The sequence below is a fragment of the Hyla sarda genome, chromosome 2 (assembly GCF_029499605.1).
Source record: "Hyla sarda isolate aHylSar1 chromosome 2, aHylSar1.hap1, whole genome shotgun sequence".
In the NCBI taxonomy this organism is placed as follows: domain Eukaryota; kingdom Metazoa; phylum Chordata; class Amphibia; order Anura; family Hylidae; genus Hyla; species Hyla sarda.
In genome coordinates this window covers 86,918,620-86,945,159 of record NC_079190.1, presented here as the reverse complement: position 1 = coordinate 86,945,159, position 26,540 = coordinate 86,918,620, and the positions used below count along the sequence as shown (strand labels likewise).

General features: G+C 42.8%; 1 protein-coding gene across 2 annotated transcripts in view; it reads left to right on the top strand.

The window, feature by feature from the left end:
• The window catches only part of LOC130358747 (retinol dehydrogenase 7-like), a 51,461-nt gene extending 27,693 nt beyond the window's left edge, over positions 1-23,768 (top strand). Inside the window, exons 3-6 of one of the 2 annotated variants that reach the window (XM_056562472.1) lie at positions 14,157-14,415; positions 14,816-14,979; positions 20,185-21,796; positions 21,907-23,768. In XM_056562472.1, the coding sequence (XP_056418447.1) occupies positions 14,157-14,415; positions 14,816-14,979; positions 20,185-20,402 (641 nt within the window). In that variant the 3' untranslated portion in view covers positions 20,403-21,796; positions 21,907-23,768. Of the gene's footprint in view, positions 1-14,156; positions 14,416-14,815; positions 14,980-16,548; positions 16,636-20,184; positions 21,797-21,906 lie in introns of those variants that run through there. The other variant, XM_056562473.1, reaches the window with a different exon arrangement.
• Positions 23,769-26,540: the final 2,772 nt, after the last annotated feature.

The following is a 26,540-nucleotide window of genomic DNA, read 5'->3' as shown; positions in this document are numbered from 1 at the left end:
AAAGGCAAATCTAGATCTCTGGAGATGGACTTGTAACCTTGAGATTGTTGATATTTTTTCACAATTTTGGTTCTCAAGTCCTCGAACAGTTCTCTTCTCCTCTTTCTGTTGTCCATGCTTAGTGTGGCATGCGCACACACACACACACACACACAATGCAAAGATTAAGTGAACTTCTCTCCTTTTTATCTGCTTTCACGTGTGATTTTTATGTTGCCCACACCTGTTACTTGCCCCAGGGAAGTTTAAAGGAGCATCACATGCTTGAAACAATCTTATTTTTCCACAATATTAAAAGGGTACCAATAATTTTGTTCATCCCATTTTTGTAGTTTGGTGTGACATTATGTCCAATTTGTTTTTCTTCCTCTCTTTTTTTGGTTTAGTTCCAATACACACAAAGGGAATAAACATGTGTATGGAAAAACATGTGTTACTGCAATCCTTTTCTGTGAGAAATACTTCATTTTCTAGAAAAATTTCAGGGGTGCCAACAATTACGGCCATGACTGTATATGTACAATACAGACCGAAAGTTTGGAAACACCTTCTCATTCAGAGTTTTCTTTATTTTCATGACTATTTAAATTGTAGATTCACACTGAAGGCATCAAAACTATGAATTAACACATGCGGAATTATATACATAACAAAAAAGTGTGAAACAACTGAAAATATGTCATATTCTAGGTTCTTCAAAGTAGCCACCTTTTGCTTTGATTACTACTTTGCACACGAGCTTCAAGAGGTAGTTACCTGAAATGGTCTTCCAATAGTCTTGAAGGAGTTCCCAGAGATGCTTAGCACTTGTTGGCCCTTTTGCCTTCACTCTGCGGTCCAGCTCACCCCAAAGCATCTCGATTGGGATCAGGTCCGATGACTGTGGAGGCCAGGTCATCACTCTCCTTCTTGGTCAAATAGCCCTTACACAGCCTGAAGGTGAGTTTGGGGTCATTGTCCTGTTGAAAAATAAATGATGGACCAACTAAACGCAAACCGGATGGAATAGCATGCCACTGCAAGATGCTGTGGTAGACATGCTGGCTCAGTATGCCTTCAATTTTGAATAAATCCCCAACAGTGTCACCAGCAAAGCACCCCCACACCATCACACCTCCTCCTCCTCCACACTAGCACACCTGTGAAGTGAAAACCATTTCAGGTGACTACCTCTTGAAGCTCAACAAGAGAATGCCAAGAGTGTGCAAAGCATTAATCAAAGCAAAAGGTGGCTACTTTGAAGAACCTAGAATATGACATATTTTCAGTTGTTTCACTTTTTTTTTATGTATATAATTCCACATGTGTAATTCATAGTTTTGATGCCTTCAGTGTGAATCTACAATTTTCATAGTCATGAAAATAAAGAAAACTCTGAATGAGAAGGTGTGTCCAAACTTTTGGTCTGTACTGTATATATGTTGTGAGAAGGGGAAGGGCATGGTGGTTGATGGGCGAAATGTCACCAAGGCTCCTGGCCTTGTGAAGTAAGAGCCGATAATTGTACAGTGTCTGTGATGTGATGCAGACTGACACTGTTGCTGTAGTATTATGGCTGGAAGGCCAATCCGGGACGGCTCTTACTGGGAATGGTCAAGTGTAGGGTGGGGGCCATTCCCCACAATCCAAGGCTGTTTTTTGTTGGCCTTAAAGCTAGGCTGCCTCACCAGCTGAGGGGGATTTGCTAGTTGCAGCTCACACTGCCAGAGAGAGCTGGGTGGGGAGTTCTTCCCTGAGAGGTTGGAAGCTGATCAGCAGACTTCCTGGAGGCCTGGAAAAGACTTGCTTGATGCCGCATGGCATGGACTCGGGTGTGAACAAACACCTAAGGAATACAGGTGGACTTTTGTTACTTTTTCCTTTTTGTTCTGCATGTAAAGACTGTTTGCTGTATGACAAGTGTGAATAAAACACTGAACTTTGAGTTGAAAAGTTCTGTTTCCGTGCCTCTATACTGCAACCGCACACTATATAAAATTTATATTAATATGATAAGGTTTTTTCCTGGAATACCCCTTTAATGACTGGTCCCCATTTTTCAAATATGACCTGTGTCTCTTTCAGTGGTAATACCTCTGAAATGCTTTTACTTGACGGAAACGATTCTGAGTGTTTTTTTCGTGACATTTTGTATTTTATATTATAGTGGTATTTATAGTGGTAAATCTTTGTTGCTTTGTAGCTTCTATTTTTTTTCAATGGTGTTCAATGTACGGTAAAAATTCCTATCTTTACTCTGTGGGGCATTATGATTATGGCGATACTGAATAAAAAAAAATAAAACTATACACATATATAATCTCTTTTGTGTTTTTCCTTTTTAAAAATTAAATACTTTTTTCGTGTGTGTAGCCATAACTTTACTTTTTGTCCGATTTGCATTGTGTGACTGCTTTATTTATTTATTTATATTGCTTTATGTTTTTAAAACTTTTAACCTGGCTTGTTAGCAAATAGAGGAGGGACCACATGCGATTTTGTCAGTGCATGCTGGGAGTTCTGGTTTTGCTAATGCTAACAGGCGGAGGGGAGATGTTACAGGGGCTGGCCGTGCTGTTACAAAACCACAACCCCAGCATGTCCTTACTGTCAGGGCATTCTTGGAGTTTTAGTTTTGCAAATGCTAGCATGCAGAGGAGGCGGTGGGGAGATGTGCTGTGGAGCGATGTGATCGTCAGGGAGATGTGTGGCAAGGCTATGTGATCAGTGGCGAGATGTGGGGGTGGCAGGACAATGTGAGTGGTGCGGAGATGAGTAGATGGTAGGGAGCATGTCTGTGGAGCACTCTTTCTGCCTGCGCTCCACATTCTGTCTGCAGCAGTAAGATGCTGTTCTCCCACCTACCCTCGCCAAGGCTAAAATTTTCTATGACTGCAACGAGGCGCGGAGAGCAGGAGAACAGTGTGGCTGATAACTGCCAACTATGTCACCTCACTTCCCATAAGCCAGGCAATAATAAAAAATAAATAAATAAAACGGAAAAAAAAACAGGGCAGCCTGAGACCCGGGGCTATGCGCGTGACACCCAGGGCTTCAGCCCCATTAGCCCCCTCCCCTCCTAGCAACACCCCTGCATTATGCTAAACAATTTATTCCCTATCCAAAGGATAGGGGATGAGTGTCTGATCGCGGGGGATATGACCACTGGGACCTCCCTGCAATCTCCTGCCTGAGGCTCCACTCTCTTGGTACATGGAGTGATCTATGCTCCATGTAAGAAGCCTGTCGACCTCCACACGAAGCGGTGGTCAACATGCCCCCTCCATGTATCTCTACGGGAGAGATGAAAATACACAAACGCTGTATCTCCAGCTTTCCCATAGAGCTGAATGGAGAGGGCATGTCGGCCATTGCTCTGTGCGGGGGATCGACACCGTTCCATTTATGGAAGGAGGGTCCCAGTGGTCAGACACCCCACGATCAGAGACTTATCCCTTTAATAGGGAATAAATAGCTTTGCACCACAGCACTTCTTTTAAGTAATCTCACACTGCCAAATCATAGAGATGCCCCACATCAAACTCAATTAAGTCCAGCCTGGTCCGAAGCTGTTCTGGGTATAAAAATGGTGAGGAGTTTAAAAAAATGTGTGAGCAGGTGGGCAATTTTTCTGGATTTAAATAAGTAACTCTGCAAAATGCAAGCCATACAGTGTCCTTGTTGCATCAGGTTGCAAGTTACAAGACTTCAGGATGAATTTTATAGAATCTGGTCACAGTTCCTTTGGTAGCTTCGTATTTCTAACTAGAGATGAGCGAATTTTTCAAAAGTTTGGGTCTGCCGAGTTCGCCGAACTCTGGCAAAAAATTCTGATTCTGACTGAACTAGATCTGATCGAACCTGTACTTCACCAATAGCCCAAAAACATGTGTATAACACTGTCTTAGTGCCCTAAAAGGTCTGTATAACACTGCTAGGTCACAGAGGACTGTAGCTATGTACTTCTGAGTTGTTAAGGCAAAATTGATTTTAAAGTTCTGGTAACATGTATGGTTATGAGTAAACGGATGGTACCCATTGTTTATATGCACACAGAGGTTTTGAATGAAGCTATGGCTTTTTTTAAAGAGGTCGAAAAATGATCTCTTTTTGGCAATAGCAACATATTTTGTGCCTGAAAGTGAAAAGGTAATGACTTTTTAAAAGCTGTAAAAAATTATTTCGGGTTGTAGCAATAGGACTGCTGTCATAGGAAATGCACAAAAGTAACACAAAACCCTAGGCTGATTTTTCACAATTAGTGTAAAAAAACAACCTGGAACACTTCTAATTAAAACAGATTTTGCCCTGACAAAACAGATACAAAACGCTCACTGCTGATTTACTACAATTACTATATATCTGTGATCCTACTCCTATCACTGCTTAGGTGAAGATCTCTGTGAGGAACATGAACACCTGCAATTGCTAAAATGGCTGCTCAAGGTATATGCATAGGCTTTTATAGTGGCTCAGATATCACTATACTGCCTCCTGATTGGTGGGAAGAGCTGTTTGAAAGGCATTCTGAGATTACCAGAGGTCGTGTCTTCCTTCTCCTCCTTCTCCATTCTGCTACAGCTGTCACGCCCCCTTCCTATAGACTTTCGTTGAGGGGGCGGCCTTGAACATGGAAGCCCGCACACTGCGTTCAGAGTAATAAACTTCCGGACGCTGCGAGCAGAGCTCCGGAAGGCCAGGGCAGTGGAGAACCCCTTTAAGCAGGTTCTGCTAAACCAAATCACCCAAAACTTAAGTTCTATCCAAACCAAACTTTAGTGTAGTTCTTACCGAACTCTGGTTCTACAGGTTTGGTTCACTAATCTCTAATACTGGCTAAAAGGATCGGATTATGCTTTGCGTACCTTGGGTGAGGTTGCTAGTGAAGTTATATATACAGTCCAATGAGGTTATACTCTACTTCAGAGGACCTACACAGGTTTGTTAACTCTGGTGCAAATATATAAAACACTTATGGTTGTTTCCGGCATGGACATTCCGAATTCCGTGTATGCAGAAAGAATGAACGTATTCTTTCTTTCGGCAGACTCTGCACAAATTGCATAGCCTTCTATGAGACGGCCATTCCCGTGCTGTCATAACGCTAACATAAACCTCACGCAGTTTGCGGAATGTCTGCACAGAGATTCTCTGTGTGGACATTCTGTAGTGTGAACCTAGCCTTAGGCAATGTTCACAGGGAAGAATTTCTGCATGGAATTCTGCATGAATTTATAGCCAATACACTTCAATGGGATTCAGCTCTCCCATTCACACAGTAGAATTTCTGCTACAGAAGTTGAAGTGAATGGGCAATTAAATTTTCATGCAGAAATTCTGCCATGTGAACAAAGCCTTTAAGGAGAACTCCGGAATAGGAAATTGTTTTATTTTTTCCCCCTTAAATACAATTTTTTTTTATTTTTTCAAATAAAGTTACACTTAACATTCCATTATTATTATTAGAAAAAGGAATTTTTCCCCACCCCTCCCTTCTCCCTTCCCTTCTTTACATTTATTCATTTTTCTGGGTGGGTAGGAAGCAGGAGGACACTCACTCTTTCTCTATTCTGTTTATCCTTTGTTCTTTCCTTTCTTTTCTTTTCCCCTTTATCCTTTCCTTTGAATCACGTGTCCCCCTAGTTCCCACCCCCCCTTACAATATACAAAAAAAAAAAAAAAAACATCCAACTTATACAGTTTCTCCTCCACTCACCTCTTCCCTCTCTATTTTATATTTTCTAGAACCCCCCTTATCACCTCTCTGCATTCTTCTACTTCTGGTATATTTGGGGCCAACATCTCCTAATTAACAGTAATCTAGCATAAAAAAGCATCACCAATAGCCTCCTTCTTTCCTTCCCTTCTTGGTTTACTTTACTATCATCAGCCAAAATTATCAACATTGTATTATCTTCTATCTTATCTTTTATCTGTTCTCCAATATGTTTTATTATTTTCCTCCGGTATTCCTGAATCTTCACACCTTCCCATATTATATGAAGGAATTCATTCATCTCATTCCACACTCACCTTATTTTCCATCTTTTTTTATCAGTAGGTTGGTATTTTATGGTAATCTCCTATTACCGCTGATATTTGAATACCTTGATAAAGCAGATTTTCTCTCTCCAATACCTTTTAAGGTCCTGGTTCCTCTTAAAAAAAATTATATCATCTGCATATAAGGATATTTTATCCCCTCTACCCCCTATTCCGAATCCATCTATCTGTTGGTCTGCTCTAATTCTAGCTGCTAATGGCTCCACTACTAATACAAATAATAGGGGGGAGAGGGGACATCCTTGCCTAGTACCACGGGACAATTCAAAACTCCCCGACCTTTTCCCCTCTATGCTTATATTAGCTTCCGCTCTGGTATATAACAATTAAATTAAGTCTATTTGACAAAATAGGCAAAAAAGCGGGGGCCTCCAGCTGCTCCAAAATCAGGAAAGTAGACGGTTAAAACTTCACATTTATTGTAGCATTTAAAACAGGAGGATTACCTCTGGAATCCATACTTCTTAAGTATCTCCCATAGGAACACCCACTCCACCCTGTCAAACGCCTTGTTGGCATCAAGTGACAGGATGGAGTGGACCCCCTCGCTCCCTTCTACCACCTGAATATTGGCCAGGGTTCTGCAGATGTTGTGTTTAGTCATCCTATCTGGTATGAAACCACATTGGTCCTCATGCACCAGTTCCCCAATTATTTTTTGCAAACATATTGCCAGAACCCTGGCCAATATTTTTACATCCGTGTTTAACAATGATATTGGACGGTATGATTCCAATTCTATTTTTTCTTTATTAGGTTTTAGTAGTAATATTATTTATGCTCCTCTCATGGATTTGGGAAGGATTTCTACTTTTAGTGAGTTATTTATGATTCTGAGTAGTACTGGTATTAAGATTCTTCCAAATTTCCTATATATTTCAAATGGCAACCCATCTTCCCCGGGGGTCGTATTCCCTTTTATCCCATTCAATGCCATTTCTAATTTCCCCAAGGTTAACGGGCCACCCATTGCCTCTATCTGTTGTTCAGTTAACCTAGGTAGATTTATACTTTCCAAATATTTTATTATAGCTTCTTTTGAATAATTTATTTCTGATGTATACAACTTTTTGTAATATAGTGCAAATTCCTCCCTGATCTCATTGGGGTCCCTGCATATCATTCCTGTCAGGATTCGGCAGGCTGGTGGTGGATCCTCTGTGTCAGTGAGGGATTGGCGTGGACCGTACCGGAGGACCGGTTCTAATTTGCTACTGGTTTTCACCAGAGCCCGCCGCAAAGCGGGAAGGTCTTGCTGCGGCGGTAGCAACCAGGTCGTGTCCACCGGTAGCGGCTCAACCTCACTGACTGCTGAGACTGGCGTGGTACAGGAGGACTAGACAGAGGCAAGGTCAAATGTAGCAGAAGGTCAGGGCAGGCGGAAATGGTTCGTAGTCAAGGGCAACGGCAGAAGGTCTGGAAACACTGGTAATGGCACACACAGAAACGCTTTCACTAGGCACTAAGGCAACAAGATCCGGCCAGGAGAGGAAGGGGAAGTGGGTTTTTATTCACATGGAGCAGAGGAAGCTAATTGACACTGATTGGGCCAGGCACCAATTAGTGGTGCACTGGCCCTTTAAATCTCAGAGAGCCGGCGCGCGCACGCCCTAGAGAGCAGGGCCGCGCATGCCGGGACGTGACAGCCGGGGAACGGGACAGGTGAGTAGATTGGGATGCGACCTGCGGGCGGGCGCGTCCCGCTACGCGGATCGCATCCCCGCTGGCAGTGACAGTGCAGCGCTCCCGGTCAGCGGGTCTGACCGGGGCACTGCAGAGAGGAGAATGCCGCGAGTGCTCCAGGGAGAAGCGGGGACCCGGAGCACTCGGCGTAACAATCCCAGTGCTACTCTTTTTATTTCAGTTATATAGGATGACCTGGATATGGACACCAATAAAAACACTGACGTTTACTGTGGGAAAGGAGATACAGTATACAGATGAAACCATCTGTTTTCATCTAAGTGCCCACAGGAGATTGACCTGGATCTGCCTGGATAAGGACACTGCTATAATCATTAATGTTTATTCTGGGGGAGGGGGTATAATGTATTGTGGTGTCCCAGCACCGGATTGCATCCGTTGCCTTGTAGTGAGGTCCACAAAGTCAGAGTCCCTAGGTGTAGGTGGGGTCCTCATCCTTAATTAGCCCCTTGTCAACCCTTTTGTCATTAAAATTATTCAAATTTAATGTGTATATATTCATATAGTAAGTGTACTTACCTGGTTGGCGTCGCGGGACCTGCGGGTCACGTGATGCGTTCCAAAGACTCTATGGTTTGTAGTTCAAGGACCTTTGGAGGAAGTCAGGTGTTTACCCATCACGCTGTGTAACGGTGAGTGACAGCTGACTTGGACCAATCCAAAACGGCCCTGCCCCTGCCCATATAAGGGAGCAGCGGCCATTACTCTTTCTCTTTCCTCGTGGGCTTTTGACAGGGAAGGATCTGCGCTGCTGTCATCAGTGAGTTAGGTTTGAGCCTTGCGGCGACGGCTGATCTTTACAAAACTGTGAGTGTAATCAATCCCTAAGCATTCTGCAAGATCACCGGACCATATCTAACCCCTAAATCCGGACGGATCTTCGCAAATTACCCTAAATTCTGAGACTTATATCAAAAGTCAAGGTCCGCAACAACTGTCAGTCACTGAAGTGTATGGAGACTGTATTAATGAGACTGTTACTGTTCATTGGATGTACCGCAAGTCTTTAAGTAAAGTTTATCCAAGTTCCAGTTCAACTACCTTGTGGACCTTCAGTCATTTTATGCATGCACCTATCGTTACTGGGAAGGGCGGCGATAGGCCGGAGAATTACCTCAGCATACTAGCCCTCAGCCTGGCGTCACGAACAACAGGGTTAACCTTAACCCTTGATATACTGAAACAACACCCTGACTACACTACCCCTACCCCTGAGGTCTACCACAGTATTAAGTATAAGATCAACATTGGCAGACAGCAGCCCCCCTTTAGTAGTTAAAAAAAAAAAGTGGGGATATACAAAATTCTCAGGACTGTGAGCTTGACTGGTTTACAATTGGTTTAAAAATAGAAATTTACAAATACGTATAGTAACTAGTCTCTAGAAGAAAGGTAGCTAGGGTAAAAACACCAAAAACAGATCTTGGAAATATGGGTCCTAGGGCAAGAAAATCGACCAGTTTGGTCAAGGATAAAAACACGGGAAAAATTGACAAATATTTCGCTTCACCAGGGCCGGTGCCTTAAAATCGTGGGCAAATGAAAAGTAATATAACAGAGGAAATAATATTTAGAGTGTGATAGAGAGGTAGGAAAAGAGGTCTCGAATACTGCTTTGGAGACAATATTAGAGGCAATTAACAAATGTAACTGTTCCATAGACTCCTTGGTGAACCAGGTAGGAGCTATAGGTGGGGATATAGCAATAATAAGAGATGAGGTGAAAGAATTTAAGGAGAGATGTCTGGAAATGGAAGGAAGGATCTCCTCAGTAGAGGACGAAATGCAAATAGTTAAAACCCAGGTAGCAAAAATAATAAATGAAAATAAAACACTGAGTGAAAAAACTATAGTCTGGAAGACCGCTCCAGAAGGAGTAATTTAAGAATTATCGGTCTCCCAGAGGGAGCGGAAGATATTGATTGATCAGGGTTTTTGCAGAAATGGATGTTGTCCCAGTGTGATGAGGAAAAGAGTGCATAGGATACCAAGCCAACCTCCTCCAGCTGGTAGCTACTAGTGATGAGCGGCATTGCCCATATTCGAATTTGCGAATGTATAGACTAATATTGATCCTATATTCGTGAATTTTGCGTATTCGTTACATTCGCATATGCGAATATTCGCATATGTGACTATTCGCGTATTCGTGTATTAGAGGAAGAAAATAGTGAGGGGGTGGGTAACTTTACTATTGGTTGCTAGGGATGTTGTTGATAACCTCTATTTGTATAACCTGTATTTGCATCATTCTAATTGGCCCACAAGTGAAAAGAAGGAATATGCGAATATGTACACATGCGAATATGCGCATATGCGGAAATATTTGCAATTTCTAATAGCGAATATATTTGCAATATTCGCGAATTCGCAAATTTGCGATATTCGCAATAAAAATTTGAAATGCGAATGTTCGCGCCAAACACTAGTAGCTTCCCAAGAGTAATAATTATGAAACTGCTAAATGCCAAAGAGAGAGACACCTTTATGCAGGTTACAAGGGACCAAGGTCACGTGCCGAAACGCGCGTTGGAGTGGCGTCATCCCGGATTTATACCACTTGTGTAGTGTGTAGGTATCTTGTTTTATGCAATCCCTATCTTGTATTTGCATTGTCTTTTGTACCCTTATGACATATAGCATATGGCACTTTATATTGTATGCAATTTTGCACAGTATTTACTGTTTACAAGTTCTTTTAGCAATAAGTGTCAATCTCTCTACCTCATATATATACCTACCTCTCCATTTGCTATACTAAGATCTCTTTTATCATATCCGGTGATGCAGCTTTTTTGATGTTTGTTTCCTCTTTACATATATGTGGTTTTTAATGTATATCAATAAACCTTATACTTTTTAACATACTGGTTTGCTAAAACTTCCTTTTTGTTCTTTTTGTTTTTTTACCGTGTTGTTGGGAGTTGCAATACATATTGGGGGCTTACTATCTATTACAGGGGGTGAGATTATATCAGTTATTAGACTGTGTACCTACAATCCCTATTTACTCTTTGTCTGTTTTTTGGTTTATTAGCTATAATAAGCAGAATCTTTTCTAGAAGCAACAGAATGGATGGATAAACAGGGTCTTAAAAATAATATCTGTGGAGTAAATACGGAGTAGAAAGCTAGGAAACATGTAAGGTTAGAGGTTTGACAATTTTTGGGGCAAGTCAAAAGGGGGGGGAATACGGGAGGGGGTGGGGGGGGTAGAGTCTCTTTCCCTTTTTTATTATTTTTTTTTTCTCTTTCTCCTCCTGCTTGTCTTCTCTCTTCCACTTCTTCTCTACTATTATTGTTCTCCTATTACTTTGTTACATCCCGAAGGAAGTTAATGTGGTTAAATAAGATATGCAGGAACTGAAGGGTTTAGGTTTAAAAATAAATTAGATGGGTACACGTTTGTTTACATGGAACATTAGAGGGTTGGGCGATAAGGTGAAGAGAATTGCAATTATAGAGATTATAAAGAATCACTTGCCAGGGGTAGTAGGGTTACTTGAGACACATTTAACAAACAAAACCACAAATGTATTAAAAAGGAATTGGTGGTCTCACTATCACCACTCATGTTTCACGTCACACTCAAGAGGAGTGTATGTATTAATTCACAGGAAGGTAAAATGGGAACTATATGGCAAATGTATAGATAATTATGGAAGATATGTAGTTATGCATGGGAATTTAGAAGGATCAATTTGTATAATTGCTTTTGTGTATATTCCACCTCCATATTCACTTAGGGCTTTGGAGGAGATACTTGAATATTGTGGGAGGATTTGAATTGCGTAATGGAGGAAAACTTAGATAAAGGGTTAATCACAATATAGGGAAGAATAAGGGTTCACCATTATCAAAATATTGCCAAGAGGTGGGTCTAGTAGACACCTGGAGAATAAAAAATCCAGGGAAAAGAATATATTCCTGCTGGAACAAAATGTGTCAAACCCTATCAAGAATAGACATGTGTCTTGAGAATAAAGAGGGATGTCCAAAAATAGAGAGAATAAGGTACTTGACTCACTGTATCTAAGACCACACACCGTTAGAAATTACTGTTAGCACTCATATACCGAAAATTAACAGAATGAAAAAAAATAAACCCATATTGGTTGGAGTTAATAGATATTAAGATCATAGAGGAGCACCTGGAAGAATTTTTTTTGTTTTATCTGGGATACAACATCAGACCAGATGGTCTGGGATTCAGCAAAGTCTTTTTTGAGGGGTGAAGTGATGGGGGCCATCTAAAAAAAAAAAAAAAAAAAGAGACTTAATGGACGTTGAGGGACGTAGATGGTTGCGGCCTGATGAAATACTCAACATATATGGCCTTCCCCGCTCCCATGTGCTATTTGCCAATCAAGCGCACGCGTTTTGCTCTTCTCGACTACGCGATCTTACACGGGAAGCACTGCCTCATCCCTTCGATGATGTTGTGGGGAATGAGCCGAGAAGAGCAACTATCTCTACCTTATACCTTACCCTTCGCGCTCGTCTCTTGAAAAAGACCCAAAAAAGGTGTTTAGCACGTGGGAGCGTTGGACGGGTGATGCTGATATTGGAGACACGATTCTAGCGGGATGGGAGGCGGTGCGCAAGAACGTAATAAATGAACGATGGAGAGAAACGTACTTTAAATTGGCGCATGCTGCGCTATACGGTTTTAATATACCTCCCTCACCCTCATTTCCTGACAGGATCACTCGATGTCCCAAATGTAACGCTCCCTTCACGAACCTCTATCATGGAGTTTGGGAATGCCCATTCACCGTGCAATATTGGCAGACCGTCTGCTCGTATATTCGGGATCACTGGCACACTCAACTTTCTTTCACCCACCAATCATTGCTTTTTCACCAATTGCGCCCACCAGAAGTTGGGGAGAGGGAGGGAAATGGGGGTAGTATGCCTGCCTTGTTACACGTTGTGCTCCTGGTTGCACTGAGATGTCTGTTTCACACATGGTTAGAAGCCCATAGACCTGATGTTGCTATGATAGTTTCACAGCTGAAATACTTCATGGGGGTAGACAGGATTGATGCGGAACGACACCTAGACTCGGGGACGCAGAAATTCTTTAAAAAATGGCGTTCTTTCATTGTGTCCCACTTTGACCTCACTGAGATTGCAGAGGTAGTGTATCCCTTCAGATACACTACCTGGTATAATACGGAAGAACTTCAGGGTACACTGGGAGAATTACGTCTTCCAAATGACTGACCACACTCTGACCATTTCTTCATATCCACTGACTGACACTGGAATAGAGGGAACGACTAGGACTTTCAGGAAAGACACTACGTGGGGTGGTCCGATGGTCGGGAGAAGTCGCTTGACAATGTATGACTGTGTTTGGAGTTCACTGTTGGATAAGCAACTCTGTTTCTACAGGGATACTTCATCTGCCTCTGTATGGGTATTACCTATATATGTATACCTATCTGGATGAGGGAGGGTGACATGGGTCTCGAGGGTTGTGAGTGTAATGTCCTGCTCTTATCTAAAATTTTTCTGCCCTTACATCTTGTCTGAAACTGTGTTATAACATGATTGCCCCACGCTAGATGTATTTGCTGTATTGTGTATTCCACGCAGAGACTCAATGTTTTATTTACATTTTTGTATTAATGTTTATTCTTTTGAAAAATTCCAATAAAAATATATTTAAAAAAAAAAAAGGAAAGAATAAATAAAAAAAGGAACAGGATTTAATATTAGAGGTAAGAAAGGTGGAAAACAGACATATGACTCGCCGACCACCAGCAACCAGGAAGAGGACCGCAGCGGAGACCGTAGCTGGTTACCGGAGGCCCCGGGGGAGCGAAGGAAGGTATGTAGGTCTTTATTTTTTTTTTATGCCGGCAATATGGAGGACAATTTTTATATTCGGGAGTTCTCCTTCAGGGGTTAAGGGCCAAAATGATGCTGCTGTTGGCGGTTAAAAAATTCCATAAAATTAAAAATAAATTATTCAACAATTGAAAAAATATAATGGTCAATTTCCCTACATTTTTGCAAGAACAAGAAATCTTATGTAGATTCTAAACCATCACCTTCTGTGATAAAACTGAAGGTCACACAACCCAAAAAAAGTATGGATTTCATGATAGTAAATGCCCAGCATTTTTCTATTTAAAGAATACAGCCTTCATTTGACAACCTCATAAATTGGCTGCCTCTTACTAATTTGTAATTTGTCAGCACCAATGACTACACTGGGTTACCACTGGGTCCCGATGGAGCCCATTGACTTGAATAGGGTTCGTCAGGGATCCGGTGGTTTACCAAAGAAAAAAAAGAGCATTTTTTTTCTCCATTAAACTTCCGTCACTACAATGGACAGGAAAGGTTCTGATATTATAGCTGTATAGCTAAAAAAAAATATATTTTCTTTATATTTGCAGGAGTCTGGGGCCTAATAAACAATGCTGGAGTCAGTGTCCCATGCAGTGCTACTGAATGGATGACAAAAGAAGATTTCTTTAAAATCATAAATATAAACCTACTGGGGGTCGTAGATGTGACAATCCATTTCTTACCCTTGATCCGGAAAGCTCGGGGACGAGTGGTCAATGTATCCAGTATAGCAGGAAGACTAAGTGTATGTTCTGGGGGATACTGTCCTTCCAAGTATGGAGTAGAATCTTTTACAGACAGTCTGAGGTGAGTTCTATCAACTGCGCTTTGCCTTACACTTTACTTTAAAGTGGTGAATAAATGAGTTACACATCTAGTATACACATACAGTTTATGCTTGTAAAAAAAACTTCTATATGCTACTGATTTAACATTGAGGATATAGAAGCCCCAGTTGTAATATGACTGTGTGCATGATGCCTTAAGGTATGTTCACACATGGCAAATTTCTTGCAGCAATGTCTTTCGTACATGTGAATGGGGTTATTTCTGAAGCATGTGCATAGATTTCTGCAAGCCCCATTCGACAATTGCCGAATTTTTTTTTACCACAGATCTGTAATGTGTAAAGATACAGTCAAGTTGGTGTTTTGCAACCTATAAGTCAAGTTTATTACTTTTCCACTATTAATTGTGTATTTTACAGACGTGAAATGAAGCCATTTGGGGTCAAGGTATGCATGATTGAACCTGGATTTTTTGATACACGAATCACAAGTAAGGAAATGTTAAGAAAATCTGCTGAAAAATGCTGGAACAGCACTTCAGAGGAAGTGAAAAAAAGCTATGGACAGGAGTTTTTTAAGCTTTGTGAGTATTTAAAATAATATAGAGATTTATAATTTTATCAATTAACATATTGATTGGCATATAACATGCACTTTTAAATCCAAAAATTAATGCAGGAACCCTACCTGCATGTTCTAAGCCAAAATATCCACCAGGCCTGCAGCAACCACCACTGGTCCCTATTCTAAAGTGACCACAGCTGGGCTGCTGATCCTAAATAAGCAGCCGGCGCCGCGGCCACTTTAAATCAGTGGCCAGCGGTGGCTTCTGGGACTCATGAGTGACGTCCCACTAAGGAGCTGCGCAGAGGTCAACACTCGTCAGTGCCTCACTGACTGCACAGCCCCGCTAGACCAGCCACCTGAACCTGAGCCTGTTGGAGCGCGTCTGGAGACACAGGCCAGCTAAGGGGGGGGGGGAGAGGGGGGGGGGGAGGTAGTGGCAGAGGAGGCAGCGGAGGCAGCGGACCGACCTGAAAGATGCTCATCGGGGAGCAGAGAGTGGGGGAAAGAAATGACACAGAGGGGAGCAGATGGACGGGGGAAATATGTTGGACAGAGGTGAGCAGACCAGGGGAAAGATGTGGCCCAGGGGGGATTGGGGGGGGGGAGATGTGGCACAGGGGAATCGGGGGGGGGGGGGGAAGAGGTGGTACAGGGGGGATCAAACTGAAGAGGAGGGGGAATGAGGTGGCACAGGGGGGAATCAAAGATAGGGGAATGATGTGACATTAAGTTCTGAGTTTCCAAATAATTTATTTTACTTTTCTTAATTTTTTACTCAATATTCCGGGAGAAAATTAGGGTGCGCCAGTACGTGTTCTATACCGGTAAATGCTCTTTTTCATTCAATATTTATTATATTCTATCTTCTATATTTATTATAATGTTAGCTTAGACTGAGCTAGGACCTGCGGTCATTTCTAAGATCACTATGTACTACTGGTCCACTGGTATGTATAAATTCCTTAAAGTGGGGGGGGGGTGCTGATCACAAACCTTTTTATGGTTTGTCAATATAATTATGGTGCTTATCGAAAAACCATTTAAAAAAAGTTTCTGATTCATCCCCTCCCTCATTCTCCTATGGAATCTATAGGGTGCTTTTATACTGTAAGAGGATATTACTAGGATTTATTTTTATCTCTTTTTTTTGTCATTCATTAATGCTGCTGTAAAGAGTCATACTTGCCTACTCCCAGTGCCCTGTTGATCCTCCTTCCGGTCCGCTGCTGCTCATCTATTCTTCCTGCTTCTGAGAAGACAGATCAGAGCAAGACCTGCCCTCTCAATCAATCACATTCTATAAGAATACCAGCAAGAAGGTTCTGCTCTGATGCGTCATTTAAGAAGCAGGGAGAATAGAAGAGATGAGCAGCAGATGAGGATGGGAAGAGCTGCAATATGAGACGTGAGATATATTAAACCTAGGTAGAAATACTATGTTTGATTAAACACAGAAAATACATTTAACTGACCCTTAGATGGCTATTTTATGTTCATGTTATTTTAATGCTTTTAATGCGTATCTATTCTAAAAGACAAGTCAGTCCACTGCTTTACTCAGTTTACTAAGTATTTAATCTTATAGCTTTCATGGGCTCATTCATTGCTGACTGGGATTTGTAGTGCACCAACTTTACACAGTACTGCCGGTGACAGGAGGTCACTTACTAAGGTCAGCACATTTAATAATGCATTGCTCTGCTTGTAATGTTATAGCTTTTATGGGCTTGCGCACTGCTGGCTGGGATTTGCAGTGCACAAACTGAACACAGCACTGCAGGAGACATGAGGTCACTGTTTAAGGTCAGCCACTAATTAATGCTTTGCTTGGCCTGCTTTGAAATTCTAAAGGATTTGTAAAGACTTCTGGGATCTGTAGACCTTGCTCTCACTTTCAGCTTTCTTACTCCAATATGACAGCTAGAATGCAGTGCATGGGGCTTTATTAGCCTCTAACACCCACCCCTATGCTTTGTTCTTTTGGCTTTGGAGCTGTAGTATACACAATGCAAAGCAATAATTGGCTAACCCTGGGTCATGTGATCTTGCTAATAGCTACAAAGTATGCTGGGCTACCCTGACGTTATCTTAGTGTTCCCAGTACTTCCTCCTTACATTTAGGCACCAAAACTCTGTGTTTCTTATCCCTCCTGCTATTATTACCAGAAATGTGGGAAAGTTCAACAAGCCACTGTCACGCCAAAGTTCGCTGCCAGACTGGGGTCACCAGGCTCTGCTCACTAGTCTCTAATTTTAAGGGTTAAATGGGTACTGTCATTTAGAAAAACGTTTGAGATGTCTCACCAATCAGGAGAACGAGCCAGGAACAGTTTGGGCACAGCGCTTTCTCTCCCAACTCCGGGTCACATTCACATTGTAAGTCTATGGAGGGATTCTCAATCACATGACACAGGAGCATGCTGCAGCACAGACTTCTCCTGGCTTGTTCTCCTGAACAGCGAATTTCTGAACACTCAGACCACTGCCAAACATAACTTTTGACATGTTGCTAGGACATGGATGTGGATAACAGAGGAAAGGCTATGAGATGTACGCATGCACGGCCACTTGATTGAGCGACTTATAGTGGAAGTGACCAAGAATAATGTTCTCAAATAGCATATCTGCTGTAGATTTTATGCTGATAATCTAACAACGTAAATAAATAACTGAACACAGCATAAAATCTGCAGCAACTACACAAGGTGTGAACATACTGTAATAAGCAGTGAGGCAGCTATTTACTTTAAAAAAATTACATTTGACAATGTAATAATCAATATATATATATATATATATATATATATATATATATATATATATATATCAGCCATTTATTCACAGGGTTTTCTGTGAACTATTATGAAACCATGCCCATTTTTGTCCTGCCATGTGCCTTTGTAACAGACCATGCCTCTCTTTCGGCTTTTCACAATGCAATATCGGGTTAGGCGGATTTTCCTGGTGCACACTGTCACACGCTGTCTGTGACAGGTCTCAGACACTATGCGCCAAAATACCTTAGGAAAACCCTACAAAAACTATTGGGTTTTAGCTTAGTAAATGGGGGCCAGTGTGTGTGTGTGTACGTTCCAGCATCACTTCTAAACGGCTGAAGATAATAACATGAAACTTGGTACACATGTTACTTATGTGTAAACTACAAACATAGGATTGGTAATTTAACCCTTACCAATTTTCAAGAGTCAGGGTTTTAGTTTAACCCCTTAAGGACGAAGCCCATTTGGGCCATAAGGACGCAGACAATATTTTTTCGTTTTTCCGCCTACAAAAAATCATAACTCTTATATATTTTCATCCATAGACTAGTATGAGGGCTTGTTTTTTGCACGCCCAGTTGTCCGTTGTAATGCCATCACTCACTTTACCTTAAAATGTATGGCGCAACCAAAAAAAAATACTATTTGTGTGGGGAAATTAAAGAAAACCGCAATTTTGCTAATTTTGGAAGGTTTCGTTTTCACGCCGTACAATTTACGGTAAAAATTACATGTGTTCTTTATTCTTTGGGTCAATACGATTAAAAAGATACCCATGATGAAAATCGCAAACTGTTTAACCAAATCAGTACTTTTAAAATTCCCCTATTTTGAAGACCTAGAACTTTTTAATTTTTCCGTATAAGCGGTGGTATTAGGGCTCATTTTTTGCGCCATGATCTGTACTTTTTGCTTATATAAAACTTTTAATACTTTTTTTACATTTTTTTTTAATAAAATGTTATAAAAAAGCAGCTATTTTGGACTTTTTTTTTTATGTTCTTGCCGTTCACCGTATGGTATCATTAACATTTTATTTTAATAGTTGGTATATTTATGCACGCAGAGATACCAAATATGTATATAAAATATTTTTTTTACACTTTTTTGGGGGGGAAATAGGGAAAATGGGACAACTTAAGTTTTTATTGCGGGAGGGGGTTTTTCAAATTTTTTTACTTTTTATTTTTTAATTTTTGTTACTTTTATTTTAACACCTTAATAGTCCCAATAGGGGACTATTTATAGCAATCATTTGATGTATAGGACATAGCACTGATCAGTGTTATCGGTCATCTTCTGCTCGATCGCAGACCAGAGCAGAAGACCCTGGGAGATGGCAGGAGCAAGGTGAGGGGCCCTCCGGCCACCATGTTGGATGATCGGATCACGGCGGCAGTGCTGCGGGTGATCCGATCATCCATTCAAAGTACCGCGATGCTGCAGATGCCATGATCTGTATTGATCACGGCATCTGAGGGGTTAATGGCGGACATCCGCGCGATCGCGGATGTCCACCATTATGGGCGGGTCCCTAGCTGCTATCAGCCGCCGGGACCTGCCGCGCATGACGCGAGCATCGCTCCGATACTTGCGGTTATGCATAGGACGTAAATGTACGTCCTGGTGCGTTAAGTACCACCTCACCAGGACGTACATTTATGTCCTTCGTCGTTAAGGGGTTAAAGTCCTGTGTAAGTCTATGGGAAATTTATGTTCCAGCATAACCTCCAAATGTCTGGAGATATTTAAAACATACTTGGTACACATGTAATTTATATGTCAAACAGAAATATAAGAGAGTTAAATTAACCATTACTTACCTCCATATGTGAAGAATGTTTTTTTTTTTTTTTTGGCTCAAGTCCTTTGCAAGTATATTGGACTTCTGGTACCTTACTCCACAAGTTCCACTCTCCATATCCTGGTGAGAGTGTCAGTGTGGCTTACAAGCCACACCCCTCCCAGATGCCTCACCCTATCCTGAAAAGCCCCACCCACCACTTACGCCACACCCATTTCATCTGTCGACCCTTCTGTGCATTGGTCCAGCTTGCAGGTCACACCCACTCCCACAAAGCCACACCACCTTATATTTTGGGCCTACAGGACATGAAGGCTGGATAGGAGGATGGGATGAGGTCGATATGTGAGGACGGGATGGGAGATCGGAATATAGGGGATATGGGTTCAGGCTATGAGGAGAGAATATGAGGACAAGAGCTTTCTCCTATTTTTCTTTTCCTCCCCAACAAGGATTAGGTAAGAAACATTTGGTAATGCCGTATACTCAGCTAGTATTCATACATAGAAGCTATTTAACAAAGTGTCTGTGAAAGCAGAAAGTGGCACCTATACAGACATAACATAGAAAAGAAAAACAGGATGAATGAACTATGAATTTTATCTTTTGATCTAACTTTGTTATATTTTACATACAGGTATGGACTCTCTTGACAAAATCACAGCAATGGTTAACACAGATTTGTCTGTGGTCACAAACTGCATGGAGCACGCTCTGACAGCGGTTCACCCCTGGACACGTTATTCTGCAGGATGGGATGCCAAACTTATCTATTTGCCACTTTCCTACTTGCCTACAATAGTCTCCGACTATATATTATCTATTGGACAACCCCAACCAGCAGAAGCTATCTGATGATTCTATTAAAATTAAATTAGTTTTCACTTTAGATTATGATGCCCCAACATAGATGTGTAGTCTTATTGTTCATATCAACACAAATTATTGCTAGAATTAGCATCTCTTCTCATGCACAATATACAAAACCTACAAAAAGCACTGCAGCAGACGTGAAGTATGCAAAAATACAAAGCAAAATGCAATACAATAAGTGCAATAAGTAAAGGGCATGCATGCAGTATCAGTACATCTTATATATACGTAAAGTGCAAATTGAATATGGCCACTGCCAAACAAAAGTGCAATAAGTAACATATAGCAGCAAGACAGCAGTAATAGCCACATAAACAACATAAGCAGCTGCGAGACGTCCACCCCTATGATCGTTTCGGAGCTACGTCCTTCTTCCGGGGCTCATACACAATATAGCACAGGCAGAATTTTTGTCAAAATGTGGACCTTTATAGAAGCAAGGACTGTGTAATGCACTAAAAGAGAAAGCAATGTTACAATATATAGTTTTATGCAAAGTTTAAATATAAAATAATATATGTATATGTGTGTATATGTATGTATGTATATACATATATATATACACACACACTGTATGTGTGTTTCATGTCACTAACAATATTTAATCGTGCACATAACCATTACATATGTCCTTATGGACTATTTTTATATTTAAAGAAATAATGTTCATTAGATTAGATACCTTAGCTTCTTACCATCTTCCTTACCCCCTTATGCCTTATGTTCAGTCATACTGTGGTGGGATACTAGCATGCTCTTTCAGGGAGACATAAATCTCACAAATTACCGTATTTTTCGCCGTATAAGACGCACTTTTTCTTCCCCAAAACTGGGGGGAAAAAGTTGGTGCGTCTTATACGACGAATACACCCCTATCGCGGCGGTCCCTGAGGCCATCAACGGCCGGGACCCGCGGCTAATACAGGACATCACCGATCGCGGTGATGCCCTGTATTAACCCTTCTGACGCGGCGATCAAAGCTGACCGCTGTGTCTGAAGGGAAAGTGACACTAACCCGGCTGTGCAGCCGGGCTGTTCGGGACCGCCGCGATTTCACCACAGCGGTCCCGAACAGCCCGACTGAAAAGCCGGATTAGTGCTTACAGGACACCGGGAGGGACCTTACCTGCCTCCTCGGTGTCTTCTCCGTTCAGGGATCCCCTGTATGGCCGGCGCTCTCATTCCTCGTCATCACGTCGTCGCGTACGTGCGTTGGCGTGCGTAACGACGTGATGACGGAGAGCGAGGATACCCGGCCGGCAGCAGAGACGTTCCGGAGCGACGGGGACACGGCGACAGCGATGAAGCGACATCCAGGGCAGCGGTGACAGGTCCGGAGCGGCGGGGACACGTGAGTCTTTCCTCCTATGCAGTGGTCTTCAATCTGTGGACCTCCAGATGTTGCAAAACTACAACTCCCAGCATGCCCTGACAGCAAACGGCTGCCCGGGCATTCTGGGAGTTGTAGTTTTGCAACATCTGGAGGTCCGCAGCTTGAAGACCACTATCCTAAAAATAGGGTGCGTCTTATACGCCGGTGCATCCTATAGGGCGAAAAATACGGTATTATATAGGAAGAAATTTTGATAGACATGGAATGGAAAAACGAAAATAAGGAATTTTATTTGAACTTGTACATGAACCTGCTTACACCACATCTAAAATGTCTGTCTATTGACAACATGGATGCCATACTTTTGATTATCAGGCCCTTTGGTTCATTTTACATATAAAAGTCCTGATATCCCCCCAGTCCAGTTTTAATATTCAATATTAGAATTTGTTTGTGGATTGGAGAACTTGTAATTTAACTTGTAATAAATTGAACTTGTAATAAATGAACCACAACTTTGAGTATTTTTACGACACATTCTCAATGCACAAACTTGAACTCAACTTCAAGTGTGTTAATTGTTATGTATTAGTTGAAGAAAATACCAATACATTTAATTAAATTTAAAATTATTTAGACAACCACTGTAAAGAGAAATTGTTTTTTTGTTTTAATGTTTTGTCATTAATTTTAAGGAAACGTAATCTCTGGTCATATTGTATTTTTTTGGTGCTCAAAGTGATGGTTTCCTTGCTTGTCTGCCACTTGGCTACTCAAATTAGCATGGGGGGTTTTGGATTCCTATATTCATATCTGGGATCTTGATACCATGCTTGTGTAATGAACTGGGGCTGAAGAATCTTTTGGGCTCTTCTGGATACATCTTAGAGTTAGCTGGGTTGGCTCCTACTTCTTGTCTCGGTTAGCTTAATCCCCAGTCTCACGTCTGGATAACACGTGATGCCATCTTGGGCTTTATCTAGGTTTAAGATAACAACAAGACATTATGAGTAACAACAAACATAGACTGTAGCACACATACACCTGCCTTAGGCCATAGGACTTAAGCCATATATTAGCTAGAGGCTAGCTAGAGGATACTTATTTTTCTGCCAAAGAAAAACAAACTACCTAAAATAAACAAACACAAAAAAGCATTATTATTATTATTATTAATAATAAAGGGGTGCCAGAGAACTTCAGTGAAAAACTACCTGTTAAATGGGCCGAAGAGCAAGAGGCAGCGTTCCGAGCTCTTAAACGTCAGCTGACAGAACCACCCATCCTGTCGTATCCAGACTACAGTTGGGCATTCCGGCTATATACTGATGCCAGTTTGTACGTCTGAGAGCTGTACTGTCCCAAGTGCAAGAAGGGCAATAGCATGTTATATGCCAGTCATAACCTGCGAGGAGCAGAAAAAAACGATGCAAACTTCTCGCCCTTGTATGGGCCGTGACTGAAAAGGTCCATTGTTCTACAGGGTACACCCCTTTCTACCTGATGATGGGGTGGCATGGGCAGCTGCCGAAAGACCGGATGTTTGGGCTTCAGGCCCCATTCAATCGGAAAGTACGTCTGGCCTATGTATAGCGTCAGGTGACCTGGACGCTATACGTAGGCCGGACGTACTTTCTGCCCCCACATTGCCGGAAATACCTTTACCTGTGCCGCACGTGTGCGTCTCACGCGCAGCACTTGGGTCCTGCAATGCGGCTGCGCTGTTCACGCTTCATTGTTTGAGGGCACCCGCTCCTCCCATTCAGGTACTGACTATGAGCTATCACAGGTGTACTTGCTGGCCAATTATGCTCTGTCTGACCCCATGACAGTTTTGGAGCCCATGATTGGCTCACTATGTGTATATATTGTAGACACCCACCCAGATTACGCCCCGGAAGAAGCCTTAATTGGTGAAACATTGGGTGACGGAGGTCTGGCATACATTGTTATTTGGTCCACTTGGTAATGATTTTCACACTTGTATTTGTGTTAGGTTGTTTTTCCTTTTGGCACTATACAGTATACATTTTAAGTGATTTTAAATGTATTTTCTTTTTTGCTTTTGTGTTAATAAAAATTGTATACTTGTTCTAAAATTTATCTGTATGCGCTTTGTTCATTCATGATGATTATAGTCATTTTTTTGCGTAGGATCCAGTATACATTTCTAGGGACCCTAGTGTAAATGTTCTCTTCCAGCCAACCTGTAATCTTCTATATCACATCAACCCTGGGACCGATGCAACCAACCTTAGTCTATACACCAGCCCCTGTCCGTTCACCGTTGGTGCCAGTCTATACTCCAGTCTCCAGACCACCTGTCTCACCAATGTCTCTGCCAACAAGTCAAAGTCCTGCCAGTCCAGAACAGTTCCGAAAGAGAACCTGCTCCAACTCAAATTGTATCAAGAGCTCCCGAAGAAGTAGGCGTTCCTGATTCTCAAGAAGTGGTGCTGCGTAGGTCCTAACGGTTCACTCAAGGCCAAATCCCAGCCAGGTACAAAGATTAACTTGTCACATAAAGATTAACCCCTTAAGGATGCAGCCCTTTTTCACCTTAAGGACTGAGCCTTTTTTCGCAATTCTGACCACCGTCGCTTTACGCATTAATAACTCTAAAACGCTTTTACCGTGACGTATTCTACTTTATTTTGGTGTTAAATTTTCGTCGTTACTTGCATCCTTTTTTGGTAAAAAATCCCAAAATGTCATGAAATTTTTGAAAATTTTGCATTTTTCTAACTTTGAAGCTCTCTGCTTGTAAGGAAAATGGATATTTCAAATAAATGTTATTTTTATTCACAAATACAATATGTCCACTTTATGTTGGCATCATAAAATGGACATATTTTTACTTCATTTACCGTATTTATCGGCGCATAACACGCACTTTTTAGGCAAAAATTTTTAGCTTAAAGTCTATGTGCGTGTTATACGCCGATACCGCCCCAGGAAAGGCAGGGGGAGAGAGGCTGTCGCTGCCCGCTTCTCTCCCCCTTCCTTCCCTGGGGTCTAGAGCCCTGCTGCCGGCCCTTCTCACCCCCTAGCTATCAGCGCCGCTGCCCGTTCTGTCCCCCTGACTATCGGTACCGATAGCCAGGGGGAGAGAAGGGGCATCGGCACCCATTGCCGGCGCCGCTGCCCCGTTGCCTCCCCCCATCCCCGGTGGCATAATTACCTGGGTCGGGTCCGCGCTGCTGCAGGCCTCCGGCGTGCGTCCCCTTCGTCGTTGCTATGCGCTGCACGGCGCGGCGCATTACGTCAGTGCGCCGTGCCGTGCATAGCAACGACGCAGGGGACGCACGCCGGAGGCCTGCAGCAGCACGGACCCGACCCAGGTAAATATGCAACCGGGGATGGGGGGAGGCAACGGGGCAGCGGCGCCGGCAATGGGTGCCGCTGCCCCTTCTCTCCCCCTGGCTGTCGGCGCCGCTTCTCTCCCCCTGGCTATCAGCGCCGGCAATGGGGCGCCAGTACCGATAGTCAGGGGGACAGAACGGGCAGCGGCGCCGATAGCCAGGGGGAGAGAAGGGCCGGCAGCAGGGCTCTAGACCCCAGGAAAGGCAGGGGGAGAGAAGCGGGCAGTGACGACCTCACTCCCCCTGCCTTTCCTGGGGATGTATCGGGGTATACACGCGCACACACGCACCCTCATTTTACCATGGATATTTGGGTAAAAAACCTTTTTTACCCAAATATCCTTGGTAAAATGAGGGTGCGTGTTATAGGCCGGTGCGTGGTATACCCCGATAAATACGGTACTTAATTTAATGAAAATTGCAAAATCTGAAGGGACAGATGTTACAGAACTACAACTCCCAGCATGCCTGGGCAGTCCAGGCATGCTGAGAGTTGTAGTTTGGCAACATCTGGAGGGCTACTGTTTGGGCACCACTTTAACAGTGGTCTCCAAACTGTGACCCTCCAGATGTTGCAAAACTACAACTTCCAGCTGCTCCCATGCTGGGATTTGCAGTTCTGCCTTCCTAGTGGTTGCCACAGTAAAGATCGCTTTACTTTCACTTTCATTTCCATCCCTGTCACTTACAGCTCCGATCATCCCTATTTTCCGGGGGATCGGGTCACCAGAGACCCGATCAGCCCGGAATAGCAGAAAATCGCATGTCTGAATTGACATGCGATTTTCTGCGATCGCTGACATGGGGGGGTCTCAGGACCCCCCTCGGCGATGTGCCGGGATGCCTGCTGAATGATTCCAGCAGGCATCCCGGTCCAGTCCCCAACCGGCTAGCGGCGGGGACCGGAATTCCCACTGGCGTATGCATACGCCCCACAACCTTAAAGGAGAACTCCCGAATATAAAAATTGTTGCCCATACTGCCGGCAGTAAAAAAAAAAAGATGTACATACCTTCCTCCCCCCGGGGCCTCCGGTAACCGGCTCCGGTTTCCGCCGCGATCCACTTCCTGGTTGCCAGTGGTCGGAGAATCATACTGCGCTCAGCCAATCACCAGCCACAGCGAAGTCCGACTCGGCTGGGGATAGACTGTGTGAGAACGCTTCAGGACACAAAATTCTTCACTACACCGGCACCTGCTGCCGGGGCCGAAAACGTCACACTGCCGCTCAGCCTATCGCCGGCCGAGTCAGGCCTTTCTGCGGCTGGTGATTGGCTGAGCACAGTAAGACTCTCCGACCACCGGCAACCAGGAAGAGGATCACGGTGGAGACCGGAGCCGGTTACCGGAGGCCCCGGGGGAGCGGAAGAAGGTATGTACATCTTAATTTTTTTACTGCTGGCAGTATGGGGAACAATTGATAT